The sequence below is a fragment of the Nannospalax galili genome, unplaced genomic scaffold (assembly GCF_000622305.1).
Source record: "Nannospalax galili isolate Female #2095 unplaced genomic scaffold, S.galili_v1.0 scaffold809, whole genome shotgun sequence".
In the NCBI taxonomy this organism is placed as follows: Eukaryota; Metazoa; Chordata; class Mammalia; order Rodentia; family Spalacidae; genus Nannospalax; species Nannospalax galili.
Window position 1 is genome coordinate 217,898 of NW_008360015.1, and position 23,182 is coordinate 241,079.

At 47.3% G+C, this 23,182-nt stretch overlaps 1 protein-coding gene and 1 long non-coding RNA gene across 3 annotated transcripts in view; one reads left to right on the forward strand and one right to left on the reverse strand.

Annotated features, from left to right (window-relative positions):
• The window catches only part of Grid2ip (Grid2 interacting protein), a 45,822-nt gene extending 34,890 nt beyond the window's left edge, over positions 1–10,932 (forward strand). For both annotated transcript variants that reach the window (XM_029559099.1, XM_029559100.1), the window contains 10 exons: positions 1–196; positions 3,758–3,845; positions 4,595–4,672; positions 5,212–5,408; positions 5,688–5,843; positions 5,980–6,066; positions 6,664–6,793; positions 6,888–7,006; positions 9,788–9,952; positions 10,173–10,932. The exon at positions 1–196 is cut by the window's left edge and continues 75 nt beyond it. In XM_029559099.1, the coding sequence (XP_029414959.1) occupies positions 1–196; positions 3,758–3,845; positions 4,595–4,672; positions 5,212–5,408; positions 5,688–5,843; positions 5,980–6,066; positions 6,664–6,793; positions 6,888–7,006; positions 9,788–9,952; positions 10,173–10,244 (1,288 nt within the window). In that variant the 3' untranslated portion in view covers positions 10,245–10,932. The remainder of the gene's footprint in view (positions 197–3,757; positions 3,846–4,594; positions 4,673–5,211; positions 5,409–5,687; positions 5,844–5,979; positions 6,067–6,663; positions 6,794–6,887; positions 7,007–9,787; positions 9,953–10,172) is intronic.
• LOC115068589 lies at positions 5,840–23,176 on the reverse strand. Its single transcript, XR_003847929.1, has 3 exons — positions 23,065–23,176; positions 22,240–22,341; positions 5,840–5,917 (listed from the first exon to the last, which is right to left on the reverse strand). It is a non-coding gene; the product is annotated as an uncharacterized LOC115068589 (long non-coding RNA).
• Between the last annotated feature and the right edge of the window lie 6 nt (positions 23,177–23,182).

Below are 23,182 nucleotides of genomic sequence, written 5' to 3' on the forward strand. Positions count from 1 at the left end.
GTTGACTAAACCCCTCACCCAACTCAGCCACCCAGTCCCACCACCGCCCCCACCACCCCTACCCCCTCCCGTGCCCTGTGCACCCCCCATGATATCCCGGGGTGTGGGTCACCGGCGAAGCGAGACCAGTCACATGAGTGTCAAGCGTTTGCGCTGGGAGCAGGTGGAGAACTCAGAAGGCACTATCTGGGGTCAGGTAGGTGACCTGGGGCCCAGTGACACTCTCAACCTGGTGGGTAGTCCGGACAGGAACGTTGGAGACAAAACCCATTTTTCTGGCCTCTTTAAAAAAAATTTAAAAAAAAATTTTCTATGTGTGTTTCTCCTACATGTGTGTAAGTGCACCACATGCATGCAATGCCCGTGGAGGCCAGAATGGGGGGTTGGATCCCCTGGAACTGGAGTTACAGGTGGTTGTTAGCCACCATATGGATGCTGGAAACTGAAAACCCAGGACCTCTGCAAGAGCAGATTCTTCTCTCGCACCTCTGGCCTCTTCTTTTTTTCTTTGTTTTGTTTGTTTGTTGAGACAGGGTCTCCCTATAACCCCAGCTAGCCTGGAACTCTCTATGTAGACCAGGCTGGCCTCAATCTCACAGAGATCTATCTGCCTCTGCCCTCCAGAGTGCTGGACCAAAGGTGTGCACCCCCATACCCAGACTAGCCTCTTCTTCTTGAAAAGGTTTTTAAATTACATTTATTTATTTATCTTGTGTGAAATGTGTGTGTGTATAGGTCAGAGGATAACTTGCTGAGGTCAGTTCTCTCTTTCCACCACGTGGGTCCCAGGGATGGAACTCAGGCCATTAAGCTTGGTGGCAAGCACCTTTACCCACTGAGCCATCTCTCTAGCCCATGAACTCTTTATCTTCCTGCCTCCATCTACCAGTGCTAGGATTACAGCCATGCACCACCATCAACTGGAATATTCTCTGGTCCTTCCCATCTTAAGCAGAGTAAGGGGACTGGCCTTCTCAAGGATGCATGCCCACCTTTGGTGGTCAGTGCACACCAAACTGTGTCCTCAAGCCAAAGGCACAAAGGGAACACCTGGAAATATTACCCTACCCACTCTGAAAACCCTTGAGGCTGGACTAGTTCCCTTAGATTATGTTTTGCTCATGGCAGTCCTCCTGCCTCGGCCTTCTGAATTTAGATTATTGACACGAGCCACCACACCTGTCTCAACATGTTCCTTTAAATATGGTCTAGAAAGCCTGGTGTAGTGGTTCAGGCCTGTAATCTAGGCACTTAGGAGGCTGATGCAGGAGGATTGCTCTGAGTTTGAGTTTGAGGCCAGCCTGGGCTGCATAGCAAGATCCTGTTTCAAAAAAAAAAAAAAAGAGCCTTGTTTCTTATCAGGGGGTGGGATTCAGAGGTGTAGCTCAGCCGTCTAGGACTTACCTAGCATGCTCAAGGCCCTGGGTTCCATCTCCAGCACCAAAAAAGGGAAGAAAAATCACATTCCAGTTGGGGATATAGTTCAGTTGATAGAGTGCTTGCCTAGCATACATGAAATCCTGGCTTCCAGCCCCAGCACCACATAAACCAGTACGAGCTTATATACCCAGCATTTGGGAGGTAGAGGCAGGAATATCAAAAGTTCAAGGTTATTGTCAGCTACATAGTGAGTTCAAGGCCATCCTGGGCTCCATGAGAAAAAAGATTCTCACACTGGGTTCCTGGAGACCTTATTTCTATAAGCCTGAGATGAACCCACAAGCTTTGCTTCCCAATGTAGTCCTCTGGTTACCGTGATTGAGCATGCCACTTCCCACAACTGGCCATCCACCCATGCCTTGTACCTTGCCCTGCAGTCATGTTCTGGGACCTAATTTCTCTTCCTCCCCACCCCACCCCCATCTCCATGCCCCTGTTTGGAATCTTTCCTTAGGCAACCACCCCATCTTCACTCCCTGTCTGAGTTCCCATGACCATTGCATGTGGTCACTTTCTGCCTAAACCATCTTAGCCCCTTGATCCAGCTTCCAGCTCCTGGCTTTTCACAACCTCAGCTACCTTGACAATGGCAGGGAAAATGGTGGCGCACACCTGTCCTCCAAGCACTTGGGAGGCTGAGGCAGGGAGATCATGAGTTCCAGGCTGCCTGAGCTGTATAACTAGACCTTGTCTCAAAAACAGGGGAGTAGGATGCTGGTGAGATAGATGGCTGGTGAAAGTGCAAGTGTGAGGACCTAAGTTGAGATCCCTTGTAAAAACTGAACATGGTAATGCACATGAGTGGGGCAGAGACAGACAGATCCTTAGAGTTCACTGGGCTCATTGGCCAACTAGTTTAGCCCTACTGGTGAGCTCCACATTTGTTCCATGAAGAGACTGTCTTTAAAAAAAAAAAAAGAGGTTGGGTCTGGAGCGATGGCTCAGTGGTTAAGAACACTGGTTGTTCTTGCAGAAGACCCAGTTCGAATTCCGGCACCCACGTGGCAGCTAACAACTGTCCATAACTCCAGTTCCAGGGGCTCCGACAGCCTCTTCTGTCCTCCACAGGCATTGCACGACACGAGTACACTTACCTACACACAGGCAATACACACGTACACATAAAATAAGATTTTTAAAAAGAGGTCAGTGAGGCTGGAGAGAGTGCTTACTGCTCTTGCAGAGGACTCAGGTTCAATTCCTAGTACTCACTTCTATTTCCCAGCACTCACATCCAGTTCCCAGCACCCATGTGGGGTGGCTCACAACCACCTGTAGCTCAGGTTTCAGGGATTTGACACTCTCTTCTGGCCTATGTGGAGGTATGAATGTGGTGTATGTTAATTCAGACAGGCACACACACATACACGTAAAGAAATCTTTTAAAATAAAAAAATAGCCAGGCATGGTGGTGCACGCCCTTAATCCCAGCACTTGGGAGGCAGAGGCAGGCGAATCTTTGTGAGTTCAAGGCCAGCCTGGTCTACATAGTGAGTTCCAGGACATCTGGGGCTACAAGGAGACCCGGTCTCAAAAAGACAAAATAAAAATAAATAAATAAATAAATAAAATGAGATGGCTCAGTTGCTGCTCAAACAGGAAGACTTGAGTTCAAATCCCCAGGCCCACATACAAAAAGTAAAATAAAGTGGAGAACAATAAGGAAAGATACCCAATATCCACCACTGGACTCCACACACATTCGCACAAAAATATACACACACACCCACAAACACATGTGCATACCCCCACAAACACGTACATATACCACATATGTACAAACATACAAGGAGACCTCAAAACAGGACAAGCCCTTCAGGCACTCTCTTTAGCTCACTTGGCTGTCACCAACCCTATTGGCTCCCCTCTTTCAGCCCAGCTTCTTTGTGGATAGCAAACCAAGAATTGCTGCCTGTTGCTCAGGAGCCATCTTCTTAGCTTGTAACATGGATCATTTAGCATTTCCTTTTTTCAAAATTATGTTTATGTGTGTGTGTGTGCACATGAGTATAGTGCCTGTGGAGGCCAGAAGAGGGCATCGGATCCCCTGGAGCTGGAGTTGCAGGTCCCTGTGAACTACTCAACAAGGGTGCTGGGAACTGAACTCCAGTTCTCTGCAAGAGCAACAAGTGGTCTTAACTGCTGAGCCATCTCTCTAGCCTGTTTAGCATTTCTTGCAGCTTTCTGCTCTTTGTTTCATCGTGGGCCTGACAGACACTGTCCCTTCAGGAGGCCCCAGGATGGACACAGAGGGCAGAGGGAGGCAGGCTATCTGGGGCCTCTATTCCTGCCCTGAACTTCCCATCCTCCCTTGCAGCTTGGAGAGGACTCTGACTATGATAAACTGAGTGATATGGTGAAGTACCTTGACCTGGAACTCCACTTCGGTACCCAGAAACCTACAAGTGAGTGACTTGATGGCTCTGGGGCATGTCTAGAAACCACACTGCCAGCTGCCTCCTGGGTATCCACTAGCTTTGAGTCCTCAGGGCATGCATTTACTGTTAATGTGGCTTCAAACTTTCAAGCCCTTCTGTATGAATTCCTTGACAATCCATACAAGGTAGATCCTGTAATCACTTTCACTTTCTAATGAAGCCCATCAGAGAGGCTAGGCAGTTTGCTCTAAGTCACAGTGCCAGGCTAGGATGAGCAGAAGATATCTACAAATGTTCCTCCAGTGTCTGTCCGTTCTGTCTGTGTCCCTGTCCCATCCGTGTCCGTGTATCTGTGTATCGTGTGTGTGTCGTGCCCCCCCCACCCCGGTCTTTCTTGGGGGTATTTCCCTGTAGTGATTGGGTGGGATTCCAAGCAGTCAGGGTAATTGTACGGAGCACACAAGGTCAAAACATGGTTGGTTTTCATTGCTCTGCTCAGTCTGAAGGTCACAGGAAAGAGAAGATATTTGAGGAGAGAGCCAGTGAGGGGTTGGACATAAGCCACATACTAAGTGCCTTAGGTTGAACCTGGGGGTTTATGAGTGAAAGGGTGAGGAATGGGGGAAGTCTGAATATCTGGAGCTGATCCAGTTAAGACGGTGAATGCCAGGAAGAGGGTCCTTGGTCACTGTGGCTGCATTGCTTCCTTGGCCCTGCTATAACAGCGTTAGTCTAGCCTCCGATGTGACCATTAAGCTGTGTAGTTTCCCTTCCAGAGCCAGTGCCTGGGCCAGAGCCCTTCAGGAAGAAGGAAGTGGTGGAGATCTTGTCCCACAAGAAAGCCTACAACACCTGTGAGAAGCCTGAGAACCCCAGAGATTCTAGAAGCCCCAGGGTCCAGCCCACTGGGCCACACAGGTTCAGACCAGTTAGGAGTTCGGATGATAGAAATTAGGGTGGGGTAGCCAGGATCCGTCACCCAGCTAATGAAGGCCTGCTCTCAGGATAACAGGAGCCCCTCTTGGTCTCAGATGCAGGCCTTGACACCCTCTATTGGCCCGGTCCTCTGTAATAGGTTCCTCAGGTCTGGCCCCGCCTCCAACCACATCCACTACTCCACCCCACCCAGACTCCGCCCTCCCTAGTGCCCTGCCTCACGCACAGGCCCCTCCCAGCATCCTGGTATAGTCTAGGAAGATTCTTCCACTGACCCTTCCGGCTCCAGGACCCTCTTAGTCTCCAGTTAGTTCCTGCCACGTCCCTTCCTCCCCTATAGCTCTTCTCTCAGGACCCTTCCCCACAGTCCCACACTAGGCTCCGCTCAATAGCCCTGCCCATTCTTCCCCGAGCCCCCCTCCCCCACCCCGCTCACTTTCGCGGCCGCTGCCCGCAGCCATCCTGCTGGCACACCTGAAGCTGACCCCTGGGGAGCTGCGGCAGGTACTGATGAGTATGGAGCCCCGGCGCCTGGAGCCTGCGCATCTGGCACAGCTGCTGCTCTTTGCGCCCGACGCTGAGGAGGAGCAGCGCTACCAGGCCTTCCGCGAGGCGCCTGGCCGCCTCAGTGAACCGGACCAGTTCGTCCTGCAGGTGCCAAAAGCCCCCCACACCACGGGCAAGGGAACCTCTTACCAGGATTCCCTTGGGTGCCTGCTGCTGGCCTCTGAGTCCCAATTTAACACCTTTAATGGCCAGTTCCCACCCAAGGTCAGGGTAGATGGGATGAGAGGGTCCCCCAGGGATCGTGCTAACTTTTCCTAAGGGGCACCCAGTCCAAGCAGCCAGCTGACTTCCCACCCAGGCTGTCGTGGGGCGAAAGGTCCTGTGCCAGTGGGGATGGATGAATCCTGGTCCCTACCTTTCCCATAGATGCTGTCAGTTCCTGAATACAAGACCCGCCTGCGCAGTCTCCACTTTCAGGCCACCTTACAGGAGAAGACAGAAGAGATCCGAGGCAGCCTTGAGTGCCTGCGACAGGCGTCCCTAGAACTCAAAAACAGCAGGAAACTCGCCAAGATCCTGGAGGTCGCGATCCACTTCTCCCCGGTTGTGTGATCCACTCCTCTGTCCCCAGCCGCTCCCAGCCTGGAGACCCATACCTGCACTTGAGGATAGGTCTGGGTAAGCCATGTGGAAATAATCACTCCTTTTCTCCCCACAGTTTGTGTTAGCCATGGGTAACTATCTCAACGATGGGCAGCCTAAGACCAACAAGACCACCGGCTTCAAGATCAACTTTCTGACAGAGGTAAGGAGCAGGCAGTAGACCGTCATTCTAGTTGCAAGACTCCGAGGTAAAACCTAAGTCAAGTTATACCAACAGAGCCAAGGGTAGTGCCACACATCTGTAATCCCAGAATTTGGGAGGTTGAGGGAGTTGGGATCAGGAGTTCCAGGCTGTCCTGTACAGCATGAGATCCTGCCTTATAAAACAAGACTGGCTTGGTGGCTCCCACCTTTAACCACAGCACTGAGAAGGCAGAGGCAGGTGGATCTCTTTTGTGTTCAAGGCCATCCTGGTCTACTTAGCAAGTTTCAGGTCAGCCAGGGTTACATAGTGAGACCCGGTTTCAAAAAAAAAAAAAAATCCTGCCAGTGAGGAAGAGAAACCATGTTGTTCAAAAAGCTCTTCCTACTGGGTGGGGGAGGAACTGGCTGTACAGGGTTGGGTTGGGAAAGATGTTTTCTCAGGTCCAGCTCCAGGATCTAGAAAAGTTAAGTGGGGAGGGGAGTTGGAAAGAAAGTATTAAAAACAGAATTCTGGGAATCTTTAAAAGCTGAGGTCATATAACCAGGAGTCTGGGGTGGGTCTTTGAGGAGCTTATGTGTTGGGTATCCCTTGCAGTTAAACTCCACTAAGACAGTGGATGGAAAATCTACCTTTCTGCACATCCTTGCCAAATCACTGAGCCAGCACTTCCCTGAGCTCCTGGGCTTTGCCCAGGACCTGCCTACTGTGCCCCTGGCTGCCAAAGGTAGGCTGGGTGTATGAGTGGGGGAGGCAGGTGCATGCTGTGCTGAGCTGGGGACTGCAGCCCCCATGAGACTTTGCTTGCCTTCCCCATGCAGTGAATCAACGAGCCCTGACTGGGGACCTGGCTGACCTCCATGGCACTGTCAGTGAGATTCAGGTAGCCTGCCAGAGCATGTCCCCCTCCAGTGAGGACAGGTTTGCTGTGGTCATGGCAGTATCCTCTAAGCAACCTTTGCCAGCACCAGGCTGGACCCTGGGATGGTAGGTAGAGCTGACTACAGCTCCTGTAATCAGTGCAGACCCTAACAGAGATTCCAAGCACAAGTGACTGTGTGCCCAGGGCTCCTGGAAGATGTTATTTAGAATCTGAGTGTTTATGCCAAATGTGAGTGACTGAAGATGGAATGGTTTTCGCTATGTGTAACACTAGAGATTGAACCCAGAGCCTTAGGCATGCTAGGCAGATCTCTAGCCTCTCACTGGAGGAGTCTAGGCAAGTATGCTACCTCCAAGCCACGCCCCCAGCTCTTCTCTGGTAGATTTTAGAAAAAGAACTCTACCACTAAGCCACACCCCCAGCTGTTCATTGGGGAATTCTAAACTGGCTCTCCCCCAGCCCCTCACTGGAGAATTCTAGGCAAGCATCTACTGCTGAGCAATATCCTAGCCCCTCACTGGGCAAATTCTAGCAGGTGCTCTACCACTGAGCAAGGCCTCTAGTCCCTCACTTGGGGATTCTAGGCTGGTTCTCCAGTGCTTAGCTATAATTAAAAAAAAGGGTCTCACTCTGTAGGCCTGGCTAGGATGCAACAACTATGTAGACCAGGCTAGCTTCAAACTTACAAAGATGCACCTGTCTCTGCCTCCTGGGTGCTAGGATTAAAAACATGTTCTACTACATCTGGTTTCCGTAGAATTTTTCCAAATATGTATTTATTTATTCATTTTCATACTGGAGACTGAACTCAAGCCACTGACAGGCTAAGGAAGCACTACATTTCAGCCTTTTGTTTAACTTTAAAAAGTAATTTTGAAACAGGTCTTTCTAGACTGGCCTCAAACTCACTCTGTTGCTCAAGCAGGCCATGAATTTACAATGTTCCTGCCTCAGCCACCCTGTGATTACAGGCTTCTGTCCCCAGGCCTGCCCAGACTGTCCTAAAATCATTGCCTTGTCCTATATGTCCCCAAAGAGGGTAGAGCCCAGATTTAAATGACAAGATATGGGGGAAGGACCTGTTAGGCCCTATAAGCCAAAGGCAATCAGAAGAATGACTTCAGTCATAGGCCCTACTGTGGGGTAAAAGTCTAGGTAGCAACTTTTTTTTGCCAGGGCGGGGGGGAGTGATAGTGGCTAACCTGTAGCCCAGGATAGTCTTGAATTTACTGTGTAGCCAAAGATGACCTTGAATTCCTGGTCCTCCTGAGTACTGGGATTACAGGTATATGCCTTGAAACCTGGCTTAGGATTTTTTTTTCTTGTGGTGCTAGATATCAGACCCTGGGACTTACACACATGCTTGACTGGGCTACATCCTCATCCAAGGCAGGCATTAAATATTAGACTCCACCCCACAGTAATGTCACAGAGCATTACTAAACAAATATAATAGTTATGTAACATGCCTCTTACCCCATCCCCTTTCACACACATAATTGAGCCACTGTGTGTGTGTGTCTGTGTGTATGTGTGTCTATGTGTGTAATTGAACCCGAGGCCTCCTGCATGCTAGACAAGTGCTCTCCCACTAGCTCTATATACATCCAGTCAGGGCTGCTCATTCTTTTTTCCAGAACTTACTATGTGCCAGATACTGTCTTTTTAAAAATTTTTTATTTATTGCTGGGCGTGGTGGTGCACGCCTTTAATCCCAGCACTCAGGAGGCAGAGGCAGGCGAATCTCTGAGTTCAAGGCCAGCCTGGTCTACATAGTGAGTTCCAGGACAGCTGGGGCTACAGGGAGACCCTGTCTCAAAAAGGCCAAAAAAAGTTTATTTATCATTTTCATTGCCTGCACATGTATAAGTGCATTTGTGTCCTGCAATGCCTGGAGAGGTCAGAAGAGGGCATTGGATTCCCCTGGAACTGGAGTTACAGATGGTTGTTAGCCACTGTGTGGGTGCTAGGAATCAAACCTGGGTCCTCTACAAGAGCAGCCAGTGCTCTTAACTGCTGAACCAAGATACTGGGCTCTCCAGCCCCCAGATACTGTCTTAAATAGTGAAGGTCCATAGCAGGAACAAGTTTGCATTTGGAGAACAGAAAACTGAACATTATGAACCATTTTAGATAATAGCAAATGCTATAGAAAAAAATATAGTGAAATAAGGAAAAGAACAAAACAAATAAAACAAGAGGAAGGAAGGAGAGAAGGAGGGAAAGAGGGAGGGAGAGAGGAAAGGAGGGAGGGAAGGAGGGAGAAAAGAAAAGGAAAAAGAACAAGAAAAGGCCTGGCACAGTGTTGTACACTTGTACTTGGTTAAGGCTGTTCCCTTAACTTGGGCTCTGCAGCACTTGGGAGGTAGAAGCAGAAGGATCAGGAGTTCAGGGTCAGCCTCTGCTACTTTGCTGGTTCCAGGTCAGCCTGGGCTACAGGAGACCCTGTCTCAAATAAACAGTCAAGCTGAGAAGGGAAGCACGAGTAGGCGGTCTGAGAAGGGCGGCAGACCCAGGTATGGTGACTCAGATCTGTAATCCCAGCACTCAGAATGCTGAGGTAGGAGGATCTCGAGTTCAAGACCATCCTGGGCTACATAGTGAGACCCTGTCCAAAAAAAAAAAAGCCCCTGAGTAGAATCCCCCCCCTTGAGAAGAGAGCAAGGTGGATAGTCTGGGGCCTCATGGGACAGAAGCAGGTTCTTCAGGAACTATGGGGCTGGTGGTGGGCCTGGAACCCATGAACAGGGGCGCAGGTGCCTACAAAGGAAGATTCCATAAGAGCAAGAGGGTAGGAGAGCACCCACTGGCTGTTTTCCTTTAACTGAGACCCTACAGTCCTTTTTGGAGACAGCCCAGCCAGCTCTGCGGGCGCTGGACGGGCTGCAGCACGAGGCCATGGAAGAGCTAAGCAAGGCTCTGGCCTTCTTCGGGGAAGATTCCAAGGCCACCACCTCAGAGGCTTTCTTTGGCATCTTCTCAGAGTTCATGAGCAAGTTTGAGGTGAGCCGTAGTGGAAGTCGGAGGGGTTTCTGCAGGGAAGTGGGGTGAATGGTCACATGAGAGCATCCTCCTGCAGTCCCACTGGGAAAGGGCCCCAGTGAGTACCATGCCCCTTGTCTCTGGTGCGGCACTGGTCATCTGGGTGCAAGGCAGTGGCAGGAAAGGTGTCAGCACTTTCAGGGACCACTGACCACTCCTCTTTTTGTTCCCCTACTTCCAGAGAGCGCTCAGCGACCTGCAGGCCGGGGATGGCCCTCGCAGCTCCGGGATGGTCTCACCCCTGGCCTGGTGACAGTGGCCACCATGCATCCTCTGCAGCCTGAGCCTGGAGACTAATGCTGGAGGCTGCACCCTAGAGGGTGGCCAGGATGCTGCTGGGTTCTGGAGTACTCAGTATGTATGCAGCCTTGCTGCACCAGGAAAAGGCCTGAGTGTGGCCCATCCGCGAGTCTCCAGCTACCTCAGCCACCAAGCTCCACTGAGCCCTCTTCCGTGCATCCTCTTTAGTGCCCCCAGACAGCCTACCCAGCTTTCTTGTGGTCATTCCCTGATTTCGAAGTGGCTGCTGCCCCTAAGCTTGACCAGAGCACACCACCAAGGATGTTCACCAAGTTCCTTTCTGAGCCTGCTAGAGTGGGCTCCAGGTCAGAAGTAGATACCTGGGGACAAACTTACTAAGCCAGCACCAGAAAGTCTGTGGGATCCTGGCCCTGGATGTCCAGAGCTGCTGGAGGAAAGTGGACAGGCAGGAAAAAGATGGGGGGGTCTTAGTTGGCTGTGTGACAATTTGGGGACAGGAGAGACACCAGATTGGGGCATAGAGAAGGGGGAAAAGAGCCACTGTATCAGACTGCTGAACTGACATTTTATTTTCTTTGATGGTTTTACTTTATTTTTTTGGAAAGACAGGGACTCATGTAGCCCAGGCTAGGCTCAAATTCACTATGTAGTTAAGGATGACCTTGAACTTCTGATCCTCCTGCATCCACCTTCAGAGCACTGGGATGCCAGGCATGTACCACCATACCCTATTCTCTCTCTCTCTCTCTCTCTCTCTCTCTCTCTCTCTCTCTCTCACACACACACACACACACATACATACAATGTGAGAAATGAAGTCGCTTAACCTCCCTTGGCCTTATTTGTCAGGGGACTATGTAGTAGATGACTGCCCTCCAACTTACCATGATTGTTCTGCTTCAGCTTCCTTAGTTCTGGAACTACATGGAATTACATTACCATGCCCAGCATGAAATGAGGTTCTATTTTATCTATTTTTATTTTATTTGTGGAGGGTTTTTTTGTTTTGTTTTGAGAGCTTGAACCCAGGGCCTCCCACATACTAGGTAAGCATACTACCACTGAGCTACAGCCCCATCCCTCTCTTTACTTATTTTGAGATAGGGTCTCTTTAAGTTACCCAGGCTGACCTTGAACTCACTCTGCAGCCCAGGTAGATCTTGAACTTTTGAGCCTCCTGCCTTAGCTTCCAGAACAGCTGGGGATGGCAGGCCTGTGCTACCAAGTCTGGCTGGAATTGAGGGGGGTCTGTTGTTGAATTTTGTGTGTATGTGTATAGGTATGTGCAGTACATAAGGATATCAGAGGACAACTTGAGGGAGTTTTCTCCTTCCAACATGTGCATCCCGGGGATCAAACTCAGGTCATCAGAATTTGATGACAAGTGCCCTTATCCATTGAACCATCTTGCCAGCCCCCAGGATTGAGGTTTTAATCACACTAGCTCAAACACTATTTAGAGGTGGTCAGCTTCTGAGTGGGACAGTTGGGTATGGAATGGGGATCCCAAAGGTTAGGACAAAGGACAAGGTGATGGGGAGGTGACACAGGTTTGGTGGCCAATTGCTGAGGTTTTCACCTGGATGATCATATTTCCTGGAATAGGTTGTGTAAGTAGGGCAGATTTGGGGACTGGTGACACAATCTGGAACATATAGGATCCCCCAGGCTGAATTGTAATAATCTGCAGTCGAGATGGGATTTGCCTGGGTGCCCACAGTGGTAGAATAGTGGATGGAATTCCTGCAACTTGTTTTTTGTGCTCTGAGCCCCAGATTCAATTCGTGCAATAGGCAACGTCCTTGTCTTTTGTTTCTTTTTGGTTTCCTTTTCTCTCTTTTATTTTTTTAATTTTTTTAAAATTTATTTTTATTTTATGTGTATGAGTGTTATGCCTGCATGTATGTAAATGCACCTGTGTTGTGCAGTGCCCACAGAGGATAGAAGAGAACATGGAATCCCCTGGAACTGGATTTATACAGACAGTTGTTGGCCACCATGTGGGTGCTTGGATCTGAACCTATGTGTTCTACAAGAACAACCAGTGCTCTTAATCACTGAGCCATCTCTACAGCCCCGTCTCTTTCTTTTTAAGACTTACCTATTGTTTGTGTGCACATGTGCCACAGTGTACCTACGGAGGTCAGAGGACAACTTGCAGGAGTCATTTCTCTCCTTCCACCATGTGGGTTCCCAGGATTGAACTCAGGTCTTCAGACTTGGTGGCAAGCACCTTTACCCAGTGAGCCATCTTTCTGGCCCTGTTTTATTTGTGTGGTTTTTTTTGTTTTTGGTCTTTTTGAAACAGGGTCTCCCTGTAGCCCCAGCTGTCCTGGAACTTGTATGTAGACCAGACTGGCCTCAAACTCACAGAGATCTGCCTGCCTTTGCCTCCCAAGTGCTGGGACTACAGGCATGTGCCACCACACCTGGCCTTATTTTGGTGTTTTTAAAAAATTAAATACTCTATTTCTTTGTACTACTGGGATTTAAACCCCAGGCCTTGTGCTAGCATCAAGCTACCCCTCTAACCTGTGTTGTTTTGTTGAGACAGGATCTCATGTAGCCTAAGCTGGCCTTGAAATCTGGATCCTCCTCCTCCATCTCTGGATTGTTGAGATTATAGGTATGCACTCACACCCAGCTTGACTTTTTATTTTTATTAGTTTATTGAGGCAGGGTCTCACTCTGTAGCCCAGGCTGGCCTGGAACTACATAGCCCAGGCTGGCTTCAAACTGTGGCAGTCTTCCTGCCTCAGCCTCCTGAGTGCTGAGATTATAAAGCCCCAGCTCTTCCCTTGACTTTCCCAGAGAAGTTTGGATGGGCTTTCATACTGACTCTTAGAATTTTAATTATGTGCCTCTGTGTGTGTGTGTGTGTGTGTGTGTGTGTGTGTATTTATGTGTGCATGCATGCAGTGCCCTCAGAGGCCAGAAAAGGGTGTCATATTCCCTGGATCAGAAGTTACAAACAGTTGTGAGCTGCCCAACAGGAGTGCTAGGAACTGAATCTGAGTCCTCTGCAAGAGCAATATATAGCCAGGTGTGATGGCTCTTGCTTTTAATCCCAGTACCCAGGAAACAGAGGCCGGCATATCTCTGTGAGATCCAGGCCAGGCCAGTCTTGTCTACATAGTTCCAAGCCAGCTGAGGCTACAGGGAGACTTTACAAACAAACAAACAAATGCTGTTCAGGCTAGAGAAATGGCTTAACAGTTAAAAGTACTGACTGCTTTTGCAGAGGACCCTGGTTCAGTTCCCAGCACTCACATGGTGGCTAACAATTGTCTATAACTCCAGTTCCAGGGGATCCAATGCCCTCTTCTGGTCTCCAGAGGCACTGGTACCTTACATACATATAGGCAAAACACTTATACACATAAATTTTTAAAAAATTTTAAGCCCAGTGGGAGGGCAGTCAAGATAACTGAGAAGGTAAAGGCACCTGCCACTAAGGCTAATGACCTGAATTTGATTCCTGGGACCCACATGGAGTGGAAGGAGAGAACAAACTCTTGCAAGTTGTCCTCTGACCTCCACATGTACACACACACATACAGGCACACAGACACAAAATAAATAAAATGCAATTTTTTAAAGTGGGAGATTGCTGCTAAAGAGATGGCTCAGCAGTTAAGAGCACTGGCTATTCTTGCAGAGAACCTGGGTTCTGTTCCCCACACCCACATGCCAGCTAACAACTGTCTATGTAACTCTAGTTCCAGGGGATCCAGTTCCCTCTTCTGGCCTCTATAGAGGCTATACACATGTGGTGCATTTACATGCAGGCAAAATACTCATACACATAAAAAATAAAAATAAAAATGTAAATATTAAAATGAAAGCTTTCTAGACATTGGACACAATTTGAAATTCCTATTGTGAAATATGTCAGTTAAAAAAAATTTTAAGGGGGCTGAAAAGATGGCTCAGTGGTTAAGAGCATTGGCAGAGGACCCAGATTTGATTCCCAGCACCCACATGGCAGCTAACAGTCCTTAATTCCAGTTCCAGGGGATCTGATGCCCTCTGCTGGTCTCCATGGACATTGCATGACACAGGTACACTTACATACATGCAGGCAAAACACTCATACACATAAAACAAAACTAAATAAGCTGGGGTTGGTGGTGCATGCCTGTAATCCCAGCACTCGGGAGGCAGAGGCAGGCAGATCTCTGTGAGTCTGAGGCCACCCTGGTCTACAAAGTGAGTTCCAGGCCAGCTGGGACTACAGGAAGACCCTGTCTCAAAAAGACAAAAAATAAAATAAAATAAAATAAAAGTAAATAACAAATACATTTAAAACATTTTTAAATTCTTGTTAGAGCCAAGATTACAAATCCCAGATTATTCAAGAGGCTGAAGCAGAAGGATTGAAAGTTCAAGGCCTGCCTGGGCTACAAAATGAGTTCACTTTAACCTGGGTAACTTATTGAGACCCTGTCCTTAAATTAAAAGCTACAAAAAGAAGGAGGAGGAAGAAGAGAAAGGGGCTTCAGGAGTAGCTTAGTAGTAGAGTGCTTACCTAAAATGTATGAGGCCCTAGGTTGAGCCCCAGAACTACAGAAAAATAAAATCAAACCTCTATGTGAGATTCACAAATTACAGACTCTACCAGATAAGACCCCCAGACCCAGGCAGAACTTGGTGGCATTTTCCTGGAGTTGGAAGCACATGCCCTTGCCAGAAGATCCAGCCACTGGATTGCAGTTTGGCAAGTCAAGTACTAACTAGCTAGGGGTCCTCTCTAACATGGCCTGGATCTGTTCAATCTGTCACAGTCAAACTCCTCAGCTTTCTTCCCCCTTGGTGCTGGGGATTGGGCCCAAGGTGTTGGACATATTAGATTAGTGCTCTACCACTGAGCCACACCCTCAGCTTCTCACTGGGGGATTCCAGACAGAAATTCTACCACTGAGCCAAGTCCCCAGCCCCTCATGAGGGGATTCTATTTTTAATTTTTTTTTACATCTATTTATTTACTAAGGGGGAGGTGCATCCACCAGGCAGTATGTGGAGGTCAGGGGGCAACCTGCAGGAGTCAGTGCTTTCCTTCCACCATGTGGATTCTGGGGACCAAACTCTTACTGGAGGATTCTAGACAAGCAATCTACTGTTAAGCCAAGCCTTAGCCCTTCATTGTCAGATTCTAGACAAGGCCTCCACCACTGAGCTACATTCCTAGCTATTTTAAAATATTTAAATTTTGAGACAGAGTCTTGTAAAGTTACCCAGGCTGGCCTTGACCTATGTCTATAGCCTAGGTAGGCCTAGAACTTGTGATCCTCCTGCTTCAGCCTCCCAAATAATTTGGATGACAGATGACAGGCTCTAATTTAAAATGGCTTAAAATGGGGACTCAGAAGTTAAGAACACTGGGTGTTCTTGCATACATGCAGGCAAACCACTCATACACATTTTTAAAAAATTAAAATGGCTTAAAATGACAGCCACTTAGTTTCACAAATGTATGGGTCACCTGAGCTGTACTGGTCTGAGTCAGGCTCAGTGGACACCCTCATGCATATGCAATCAGTGGGAGTCAGGGTCTCTCCCATATCCAGAACTTTTTTTTTTTTTTTTTTTTTTTTTTTTTTTTTGTATTTTGGAGACAGAATTTCCCTGTAGCCCCAGCTGACCTGGAACTCACTTTGTACGCCAGGCTGGCCTTGAACTCACAGAGATCCACAAGCCTCTGCCTCCTGAGTGCTGGGATTAAAGGCGTGCGCCACTACACTGGGCCCAAGAACTTTGACAGAGAAAGCAGAGAAGGCCTCAGGTGGTTACTCATCCTGTGCCCAAAAGCCAGGATCATTTTCATAAAGGAGACTGGAAGCCAAGAGAATAAACCAGCAAAAGTACAGAAAGTTGGGGCTGGGGATGTAGCTCAGTTGGTAGCTCATGCTGGAAGCCCCGAGTTCCATCCCTGGCACTTTGCTAGTGCATGCCTGTAATCTCAGCACCAAGGAAATGGCGGTGGGAGGATGAGGAGTTGAAGGTTACCAAGGCCATCCTGGCCTACATGAAAGCCTGTCTTAAGACAACATTGTGAGATGGCTCAGTGAGTAAAGGCACTTGTTGCCAAACCTGAGGACCGAAGTTCAATCTCTGGGATCCACACTCACACTGTGGCATGTGCAGTCACACACACACACACACACACACACACACACACACACACACACACTAAATGTAATAAAACTTTTTAAATTAAAAAATAAAACCAAAAAACCAAAATCCCACATGGCCCCAATCCAGCCTGGATCCTAAAGTCACAGGGTGGCACACTTCTTTTTTCTGGTCACCCGAGTTGTCTGACTTGTGTAGATAATTAAGTGGGCAGCAGTGAGTTGTGCCTACATAGCCAACCATTCACCTTTCCATTGGAAAAAGCTCCTAGGTTTTCTTTTGGAAAACTACTCCCAGGCTTTAGAAATGTGCTGATTGGATACAGACAGTTTTCTATCTGGCTGGGTGGCTCAAAGTCAATTCAATTGACTGTTTGAAGAGGGAGATTCCCTTTCCTGAGGACTTGCTGTGTGTACAGAGGGTGGAAACCTGGAGGGAGCTGCCTGAGTATCAAGCTGAAAAGGACAGACTATTGCTAATGTATCTCTTTGGCCCTGGATCCAACCGTTCCTGAAGCACACATCTGGATTTGTCTGTTTCAAAGTGACCTTAATCTCCTTCCATTTTTAAAAAAAACTTATTTTGAGAAAGGGTCTCACTATGTTGCCCGCACTGGCCTGGAACTTACTATGTAGACCAGGATGGCCTTGATGTCACAGAGATCCACCTGACTCTGCCTCTGAGTGCTGAGTGCTGGGACTAAAGACCTTCGACACCACACCTTTAATTTAAGAAATTAAATTAAATTAAATTTTAATTTCTTTGCAAAGACTGGTTTGAATGGGTTGCTGTCCCTTGCAACCCTAAGAGGGCTGCTTAGCAAAAAATGCTGTAGCTGGCCAGTGTTTTTTAATATGCTCTTTCCTTTCATAATTGTATTTGCCAACACTTTGACAGTGCTGGACACAAAATACCTTATGTGTGGGTCTGAATTTAGTTTCTTATATTTTATGGTAATTCTAACCCAAAATCATGTGTGAGCCTGTATGTATTCCCTCCCCAGTTCCTCCCCCAAATGATAAGGTGTAGGTGCAGACACTTGGCTATAGGAATTCATTCGTTCCTCAATAATAATAACAGAACAACATAGCTTAATCCCTTACTGCCTTCCCAAACAGTGGTACCAGGTGATGTGGACAGGCAGCCTGTTCCCTGTTTTTACAGGCTTCATTTCAGTTTCTTTTCACAATAACCTTCCCAGGAGGGTTTCATTATCTCCTTTTTACAAATAAAAGTCTGAAACTCAGGAAGTTGATGGAACTTGGCTGAATCCAAAACTCAAGTATTGTGGAAATCCAAAGCCCATCCTCTGAATGGAAATTTCTTTACCTTTTTAAAAGTTATTTATCTTTATGTGTATGAGTATTTTGCCTGAATGTATGCATAGTATGTGTATCACATGTGTACAGTGCCCACAGAGGCCAGAAGAGGGTATCAGATTCCCTGGAACTGGAGTTACCAATGGTTGTGAGCCATCATGTGGGTGCTGGGAACCAAACCCAGATCTTGAGCAAGAGTAGCCAGTGCTCTTAACCACTGAGTCATCTCTCCAGCCCCTTATTTATTTATTTATTTATTTATTTATTTATTTATTATTTAAAATTACATTTATTTTTGCGGCAGAGAGAAGTGGTTCCTTTGTGCCACAGCATGTGTGTAGGGGTCAAAGAATGGCTGATACCTTCACCTCCTCAGCCATCACCAGTTTTATTTATTTTTATCTTTGGGGTCGGGGGGGGGAGAGAGAGAGAGAGAGAGAGCCCTCTTTTTATTTTTTAATTAAATCTGTGTGTGTGCATGTGTGTGTGTATACACTACAAAGAATAAATTCAGGACTCAGTTTTCTCCTTCCACCATGTGGGTCCTGGGGATTGATCTCAGGTGGTCAGACTTGGTGGCACGTACCTTTACTCACTGAGCCATCTTGCTTTCCCTAAGAGCTAATTCTTTTAAATTTTTATTCATTTTTATTTTTATGTGTATGAATGTTTGGCCTGCATGTATATAAGTGTACCACATGCATGCAATGCCTGAGGAGGCTGGTAGAGAGTGTCAGATCTCCTAGAACTGGAGTTACAGACATTGTGATCCACCATGTGGATTCTGGGAACCAAACCCGGGTCCTCTGCCAGAGCAGCTAGTGCTCTTAACCACTGAGATATCTTTCCAGTCCCTATGAGTTAATTCTTCACTTGTGCCATGCACCTCCCTCCCCAAGCTCCCAAGACTCTCAGTCCATCATTGACCATGAATCACTGTCCCTTTTCTGCCCCTCCTCTCTGTCCCCCTAAGAACAGTTCTAGACCCAACCCCCCATAACTGTTGCCTTCTCTTCCCCCTTTAGAACAACTTTCTGAGCTTTGTCTCCTGTTACCTCTGTGTCCTTCACTCACCTCTGTGCACACTACAACTGGGTTTCTCTTTCATCAGTTCCCTAAGCCTGCTACTTGCCCCACTTAGGAAGCTACCGGAACCTGTTCTCCTTATCTTCCTTGACCTTTAAACTGAGGTGTTTACCCTCCCTTGGCAAATCCACACACACCCAGGGTTCTACCACCAGGTGTCTACCTGCCAATCATCAGCTCCATTCCTGTTGCCACAGATGTTTCCAGCCTCTGCATATGGTAGGTGCTCAATAACTACCCAGTAAATGAAAGAAAAGGGCTACCAGTTGCTCAGGAAAGCAACCAGGGGCTGAGAATGTGACTCAGTTGGTAGAGTGCTTGCCTAGCATGCATGATGCCCAGGGCTCCATCGTAGCACCACATAAACCAGACATGGTGATACATGCTTGTAATCCCAGCACTGGGGAGGTGAAGGCAGGAAGATCAGAAAATTAAGGTCATCCTTGGCTTCATAGTGAGTTTGAGGTCATCCTGGGTTACATGAGAACTTGTCTCAAAAAAAAAACCTTAAAATTGTCAGAATAAATTAAAAGGGAAAAAAAGGAGAAAGACTAGCTCCTTTTATAAGTCAGTTTGGTACATGTATTCAACGCTGTAATAAATCATATTCAAGTCTCGGGCTGCATGTAGCAGACAGCTATATATGTGGCCCAACACAAATGGTAAACTTATTTAAAACAAGATTTAAAAAAATATTCATTATTTTATGTATATGAGTGTATTGCCTGTGTGTAAATGAACCTGTGTTGTACAATGCTGGAGGAGGTCAGAAGAGGGCATCAGATTCCCTTGGAACTGGAGTTATAAACGGTTGTTAGCCACCACGTGGATTCTGGGAATCGAACCCAGGTCCTCTGCAAGAGTAGCCAGTGCTCTTAAATGCTGAACCATCTCTCCAGTCCCTTAAAACAAGATTTTTGAGTGACTGCTTGCTTCTCAATTGTGCAGTTCACAAACCTGAACTCTGCAAATGACAATATTGTACTGCAACATCACACAAAATAAACCTATGGATGTTTTTGCAACCCTCTGGGTTGGACAATGAGTGTCTATAACAAAGCTTGTACATTGAAAGTTTACAGAGGAATGCCAACACATGAACTGGTTTGTGTATATGAAAACCACATCCAAAGGCTGGGAGATGTGCTTGCTGCACACACGAGGACCTGAGTTAGATCCCCAGCACTCACTATGTACCCCAACTGGCCTTGAACTCACTGTCTTCCTGCTTCTGCCTCCCTAGTACTGGAATTCCAGGTGTGCCTCCCTGTACCTGGTTTACCCAGATGTCTTTTTGCTGTAAAACCCACATAATTATTTTTTGAATCAGTGAGTAACTTCAAACAAATGGAACTTTAATTCATTAATGCTCCTGAAAGCTGAGTGTGGTGGCACAGGCCAGTAACCCAAGAACTTAGGAAGCTGAGGTAGAAAAATAGTGAGTATGAGGCCAGCTTGGCCTACATAGCAAGGCAATATGTCAAAAAACAAAAAGAGCCAGACATAGTGTACATGCCTTTAATCCCAGCACTATGGAGGCAGAAGTAGGCTAATCTCTGTGAGATCAAGTCCAGTCTGGTCTACTTAGCGAGTTCTAAGTCGGTTAGGGCTACATAGTAAGACCTTGTCTCAGAACACAAAGGGTTGGAGAGATGACTCAGTGGTTAAGAGGAGTCACTGCTCTTACAGAAGACCTGAGTTCAAATTCTAGCACTCACATGGCAGCTAACAACCATCCTTAGCTCCAGTTCCAGGGGATCTGACACCCTCTTCTGGCCTCTGAGGGCACTGCGGGACATGGGTGCACTTACGTACATTCAGGCATAACACTCATACACATAAAATAAAAATAAAGTTAAAAATTAAAGCCAGGCATGGTGGCGCACACCTTTAATCCCAGCACTCGGGAGCCAGAGGCAGGTGGATCTCTGTGAGTTCAAGGTCAGCCTGGTCTACATAGTGAGCTCCAGGCTAGCTACAGAGAAACTGTTTCAAAAAAAAAAATTAAAAACATACACCAGGTATGGTGGTGCATGCCTTTAATTCCAGCACTCAGGAGGCAGAGGCAGGTAGATTTCTATGAGATAGAGGCCACAGTGATCTACATAGTGAGTTCCAGGTGGGTTGGGGTTAGGGAAACCTTGTCAAAAAAAAATTTTAAAACAAAAAGGCACCGGGTGTGGTGGTGCATACCTGTAGTCCCAGCACTTGGGAGGCAGAGGCAGGCGGATCTCTGTGAGTTCAAGGCCAGCCTGGTCTACATAGTGAGTTCTAGGACAGCTGGGGCTACAGGGAGACCCTGCTTCAAAAAGACCCCCCCCAAAAAAAGGCTAGAGATGTAGTTCAATGGTAGGTAGACAAGACAGACAGAATTTGCAAGGACTTGGGTTCAATCTCTACCACCACAAAGAAAAAACTCCTAAGTATTTCATCATCTGGACAGAAATAAAAGTTTTTTTAAGCTGAAAAGCCTTTTATATTTTTATTTGTTTGGCTGGTTAGTTTGTTATTGCTGTGGTTATTTTGAGGCAGAGTCTTGATATGTAGCCCTGGCTGCCCTGAAATTTGATATGTAGCCCAGGTTGACATTAAAATTGCAGCAATCTTCCTGCCTCAGCCTCCCATGTTCTGGGATCACAGGTATACATCACCATGTCTGGCTTCTAGCCTTAAAAAATTAAGGATTTTATTTTTATTTTATGTGTGGTTTGCCTGCATGTAAGTGTACCACATGCATACAGTGCCCTCGGAGACCAGAAGAGGGTGTCATATCCCCTAGAACAGAGTTACAGACAGTTGTCAGCTGCCATGTGGATGTTGAGAACCAAATGCAGGTCCTCTGCAAGAGCAGCCAGTGCTCTTAACCACAGAGCCATTTCTCCAGCCCCCTATTTAAGACTCTTGAGATTGGGACTTTTTTTTTTTTTTTTTTTTTTTGGTCTTTTTGAGACAGGGTCTCCTTGTAGCCCCAGCTGTCCTGGAACTCACTATGTGGACCAGGCTGGCCTCAAACTCACAAAGATCCACCTGCCTCTGCCTCCCAAGTGCTGGGATTAAAGGCGAGCGCCACCACGCCCGCTCGACATTGGGACTTTTTATCTAACATAGACTGACTTGGAACTCTAGATCCTCCTGCTTCTGCTTCCTAAATGCTGGGGTTAAAGGCACATAATACCACACCTGGATAAAATTTCTTCTTAAATGGCAAACAAGAAAGACTGAAAGTCCAGAAAGACTGCCTGCCATAATTAACTTAAGCTGTCAACTTTACACAACTGAGTCACCTGGGAGGAGGAAACCTCAACTGAGAAATTTCTTACATCAGATTGGCCTATGGGCATATCTGTGGGGCATTTTCTTAATTTTTAAGTGATGTGGGAGGGTGCAGCCCACTGTGGGTAGTGCCATTCCTAGGCAGGTGGACCTGGCTGTATAAGAAAAGTAGCTGACCTTGAAGCCTGGGAGAGGCCCAGTATGCAGTGTTTCCTTCACGGTTTTCAGTTCCTGTCTCCAGGTTTCTGCCTTGTCTTCCCTCTAATGAAGAACTGGTACCTGGAAATGTAAGATGAAATAAACCTTTGTCTACAAGTTGCTTTTGGTCATGGTGTTTATCACAGCACTAGAAAGCAAACTAATATACCGCCAAAGACAAAAGCCTGTAGGGACTGGAGCTGGAATCCGCAAATAAATGATAGGCAGGCGTGGCTGGAGCAGGGGCGTTGGAAACCGGATCCCAAGAGCAAGCTGGCTAATTGGAATGAGCCGAATCAGTGAGTTCTGAGTTCAAATGAGAGACTCTGCCTCAATACATAGGGTGCAGAGTGATCAAGAAAGGCACGGGAGCTTAACCTTTTGCCTCTGACCTCGACACACACGTGTGCACACATACAAGCAAACACGAGGGGGGGGGGAGAGAGAGAGAGAGAGAGAGAGAGAGAGAGAGAGAGAGAGAGAGAGAGAGAGAGAAAAGAGGGGAGAGGGGAGAGGGGAGAGGGGAGAGGAAACACTGTTTAGTGGGTAAAGAAAAGGCGCTTGTTTCCAAGTCTGAAGACCTGGACCCACATAGTGATAGGAGAGTCCCTCAAGTTATCCTTTGACCTCCACAGAAGCACTGTGGCATGCCCCGCCCCAAGGTAATTTTAACAAAGTTTTTAAATGAAAAAAAACTTAATAGAGATTTTAACGGTACTTAATACCCACACAGTGTCCCAAAGAGAGATGGATCTCTCATGTATCTCAATAGGGGAGATTAGAAAATAGGAGAAGAAAGAAAACCTTGCAAATGAGTGTCATTTCAAAACTTGAAAAGGAAGTCGTTGGCACTGAGGCGGAAGCCCGGGAGAAAGAAGTTGCCAGGACTCTGGGTCCTTAGCACCGCGGGCTGCAGGGTCTG